This window comes from Coffea eugenioides, chromosome 3, assembly GCF_003713205.1.
Source record: "Coffea eugenioides isolate CCC68of chromosome 3, Ceug_1.0, whole genome shotgun sequence".
NCBI classification, from domain to species: Eukaryota; Viridiplantae; Streptophyta; class Magnoliopsida; order Gentianales; family Rubiaceae; genus Coffea; species Coffea eugenioides.
In genome coordinates, this window is record NC_040037.1 from 45,265,384 (window position 1) to 45,270,399 (window position 5,016).

A 5,016-nucleotide genomic window follows, 5' to 3' on the forward strand; every position below is an offset into this window, starting at 1 on the left:
TTTGTTTTATATTTTATTTAGAGTTAAATTACATCTATGCCCTCATCTTCTCGGCTGCTAACACCTACAAAATGACACATGATCATTACATCCACTGATACACCGTTAGGTTTTTGGATTCCATCAACATTTTCACTTAGGTGGAACAATTTTTGAAATTTAAGAATTAAAGTATTCCATTTCAAAGTTCAGATACCAAAGTGAGATAATGCATAAAATTTGCGGACAAAGCAAAGTTAGCCCTTTAGTTATCAATAGTTATGCAATAAGTATAGGACAAATTATTGAGCCGATCAATACGCATGTATTTTGCGTTAAATTTTTTATCGGGTCAATTTGAAATCCTCGGAGCTCCGCATGTTTCATGAGTGAGAAACGTGGTTGTTTCTTAACCTTCGATGCATGAATAATCAAATCATGACTGCAAACTTCACCAACCATTAGGTAAGACCGCACTTACTCCCGGTCCGGTCCAGTGTTGGACAATTCGTCGACTTTTGCAAACAAAGTCTTCGGTCTAGTCTTGGAAAGTTGTAGGTCCCAGATTAATTCAAGCTACATGGCGTAGAGTCATATGGCTTTGATTAAGGCTTTTAAGACAATTAACGTTTGCTTGACGCACGTTGGAAACTAAGAAAACTTCTTGTCGTATCTCGTGTGTGAGACATTACAACGCTAGATAATAAGATAAATAGGCTACAAAATTGAGAAGGATTTGGCAATTGGCATCCAAGTCTTTAGTCATGTCATCCAAACTAGTAACAGCTATCTTAGCCAATTTTCTAGTAGTTCACATAGGAGCTGGTGCAGCAGCTCCTGACGATTTTGGGTTCATCTATCAAGGATTTCAATCATCAAATCTAAGCCTGGATGGATTAGCCACGGTCACCAAAAATGGCCTCCTAAGGATAACCAACACCACCAAATTACAAACGGGGCACGCCTTCTATCCTAATCCCCTCAAATTCAAGACAAAATCTAATAGTTCAGCTTTCTCCTTTTCCACCCAATTTGTGTTTGCTATCCTGGCTGAAGTACCAGGCATGCCTGGTCCGGGAATGGCTTTCGTGATTGCGCCAACAAGAGGCCTTGCAGAAGGGCCCTCCACTCGTTTCCTCGGCCTCTTCAACACAAGCACCGATGGAAATCGAACAAATCACGTTTTTGCGGTGGAGCTTGACACTATCCAAAACCCAGATTTTGAAGATATCAATGACAACCATGTTGGTATTGATATTAACTCTATGACGTCCAAGGTATCCCAGCCAGCAAGTTACCAGGCTAATAACAAGAATTTATTTGACAACTTAACTCTTAGCAGCGGTCAAGATATGCAACTTTGGGTCGAATACGACGGGGTGGCGAGGAGAATCGATGTTAAATTAGCTCCAGTAGCGGCATCTAAACCACATACTCCTCTTTTGTCTTTGACATATGATCTTTCGCCAATTTTTCAGCAGAGCATGTATGTTGGCTTTTCTGCAGCCACTAGTCCACGCGACATAGGATCATCTCATTTTATACTTGGATGGAGCTTCAGGACGAATGGCGTTGCGCAGGCTCTTGATCTCTCTCGGCTCCCCAAGCTACCTCGGTTTGGACATAAGAAAGTATCTGAATTTTTCACTGTGGGATTGCCCCCGATTTGCATGCTTTTCTTGTTAATACTAATATCCGGAGTAGCTTATTATCTAAGGAGGAAGTGGAAGTTTGCAGAAGTGCTGGAAGAATGGGAGCTTGCTTATGGGCCTCACAGGTTCAAGTATAAAGATTTATACATTGCCACCAAGGGGTTCAGAGAAAAGGAGATGTTGGGGGAAGGCGGATTTGGAAGGGTCTACAAAGGCGTTCTGCCAACAAGCAAGGTTGAGGTTGCTATCAAGAAGGTCTCTCATCAAGCAAGACAGGGAATGAGAGAATTTATTGCAGAAGTCGTCAGTATTGGTCGCTTATGCCATAGAAATTTAGTACCACTCTTGGGTTATTGTCGGCGTAAAGGAGAGTTACTTTTGGTATACGAGTTCATGTCCAATGGTAGTCTAGACAAGTTTTTGTACAACCAACCCAAGTATATCCTCAGCTGGAGCCAAAGATTGCGAGTCATCAAAGGTGTAGCATCCGGATTATTCTATCTACACGAAGAATGGGAGCAAGTAGTGATCCACCGAGATGTGAAAGCAAGTAATGTATTGTTAGATAGTGAACTGAATGGAAGATTAGGAGATTTCGGCCTGGCAAGGCTATACGATCATGGAACCCTCCCTCAATCCACCCATGTAGCGGGATCTCTTGGCTACCTTGCTCCTGAGCATAGCAGGACAGGGAGGGCCACAACAAGCACTGATGTATATGCTTTTGGGGCCTTTTTGCTGGAGGTTGCCTGCGGAAGAAGGCCAATAGAACCCCAAGCAGCACCAGAAGAGAAGGTCATTTTGGTTGATTGGGTATTTTCGTGCTGGAAAGCAGGCAATATTCTCCAGGCGGTTGATCAAAAGTTGGGTACTGAGTTTGTGAAAGAGGAAGCAGACTTGGTGTTGAAACTAGGCTTGTTATGCTCTCATTCAGAACCAAAGATTAGGCCGAGTATGAGGCAAATTCTGTTGTACTTGGAGGGATCAGTTGCCTTGCCAGATTTATCATCACTAGCCATGGGCGTTTCTGCTGTTGGTCTTGGCTTCGCCCACCCTGCTGGCTTTGAAAACATTTTATCGTCATTTGCTTTTTCCACAGAGAAACGTTTTTCACATTCTGTGGCAGACTCTACTCTCTCTGGTGGTCGGCAATTAAGATGCTCATCATTCTGATTTTGTAAATTTAAAAAAAAAAAAAGAAAAAAGAAAAAGGAAAAAAGAGCTTCTACTACAGTAATTATTTTGTTGAATGCATTTTTCTGACATATGAGCACTAAATTTTGTATCAGATGCTAGAACATGTTTTGTGGTTTGTACCAGGGGATACTGGATTAACAGGACCGAGAGCGAGGCCTTTGAGTGGGGGAAGATATTTTCGAGATTTGACGACCTGGGAGTGGACCCGCAACATTTCTTTCATGCCTCAAGTTTTCGGAATCTTATGGCCCGAAGACTTTTCTAAGTCTGTACGATAATTTAATTTAATTTTTAAATTTAATGAATTCAAATCTTAATATATTTAAATCGTTTGATAATAAAAAATTAAATATTTAAATTTATTAAGTGATATTGAATTTTTTGGATAAAATTTGTTTCCAAAATTAAGTGATAATTATTCATTTATCACTAAATATGATATACATTTAAATGTATTAGATTTAATGTTTAACAATTCAATAATTTAATAGATTCAAATTTTAAACTTCAGTTTTATCAAACGCATCCTTAGTAAATGAAACAAAGAGTTGTCTACAGCTTCCGTGATCCGTAAGACATAGGAACATGACATGCTTTGTAACAAATGTTTAAACTTTTTTTTTTTTCATTATTATACTGTGAGTGGAAAGATTTGAAGCCGAATTTTCTTACTTAAATTCTCTTCTTTGAGCCAACCAACTCGTTTCTCCTCCAAGGGGTACATTCAAATTAGTGATGAGCTTGTTAGGGCTCGAGGGTTTCTACAATTGTTGGCCATAGGCTGGTTGCTTAAGCAATGTCTAAGCTAGGAGCCTAGGAGTGAGCTGCTCCCGAGTTCTGAAAAATTTCCATTAGCCTGTTAGAGATTTTGGAAATTTTTATTAAGAGTCTTTCTCTCGATGCTCCCACCCCCCCCCCTCCCCCAACACCACCAAATTTGAACTTTTGTTCTTTAAATATTTTTAACCTTGCTAGTTAGTTAATTGATCTATAAGATACAACTTGTTATTAATCATTTTAGCATTACATATTAACTTGTTAAAACTTTATCTATTACGTCAAGAAAAATTAATTCAAACTTAAACTGTGTACACCTTTCAAATAATCATTTCATTATAATTTTCAGCTTTAGGGTACGAGATTCAAATAATCACTTCAGTTTTAGGGTATGAGATTTTCAATTCAAGCACTTGGTTCTATATATGTGATCTTCTATATGTTAAGTTTAAACAAATAAGATTTGCATGTCTTGAATTGTTCTCTCTGTAAACATATAAATAGGAATGGCAATGGGTAGGGTAAAACCTAATACCCGTGGATACTCGATCCGATAGTTAATTCAATTAAATGACTAATGGATTATTCATTAGAGATTGGTATTGATGAAAGATTACAGATAGATAACCTGAGAGGGTTTGATACCCCAATACCCGATACCCTATATATATTCTTCGGTCTCAATTTTATAGTATAATTGCACATAACTTTAAACCAACTCGTTACACAACCCATAACCCTCTTCTTTTCTTTAGTTTGTATTTTTGTTTTCCATATTTGTCTTGTGAAGTGTTTTGTGCCATGTTTTATATAAAACTCATTATTTGGAAATGACCTTGTGAACAATTGTCTAAATCTTCTTTTCGATATTTGTTGAAATTGTAATAGCTAGAGGCATGATTTAGCTGGAATTCTCAAATGGAGACAATTGTGATTAAAAATGGAAGAATGTTGATTTAACTCTTCATTTTTTGATATGCAAGTTCTATGGCTCTGTCCAAATTTAAGACTCAATATAGTGCATTGATTTACCATGATGTATAAATTAATTTAGTTTGATAAAAGATAATTTTCTTTTTCTTTAAACTATTTAGATTAATAAATAGAAGGTTCCCAATGGGTAATCTGAATCCGTGCGTAAGAGGGTTTGGTAAAAGTAATTAAAACCCATAAAGTTACCTGATAAAGTTTGATAAAAAACTTAGATAAGCGGGTTAGAGTTTGGTAAGAAGGAATTTCGAGAATACCCAACCCGCTGCATCCTACATATAAACAATATTTACATCTATTAGTAGTATTATATGTGTACTTTTGATTTGCACTTTGAATTATGATTGCTCTTCAAAGTGTGATACTGGAGAATAGTCAAATTATATTTTTTTCCCCATAGGATTGTAAGAATGAGAAGATA

General features: G+C 37.5%; 1 protein-coding gene across 1 annotated transcript; it reads left to right on the forward strand.

Annotated features, from left to right (window-relative positions):
- Positions 1-669: 669 nt before the first annotated feature.
- LOC113765592 (L-type lectin-domain containing receptor kinase IV.1-like) lies at positions 670-2,827 on the forward strand. The gene has a single exon (XM_027309823.1). It carries the CDS (start codon positions 744-746, stop codon positions 2,802-2,804), a length of 2,061 nt encoding a protein of 686 aa, XP_027165624.1. The 5' UTR covers positions 670-743; the 3' UTR covers positions 2,805-2,827.
- Positions 2,828-5,016: the final 2,189 nt, after the last annotated feature.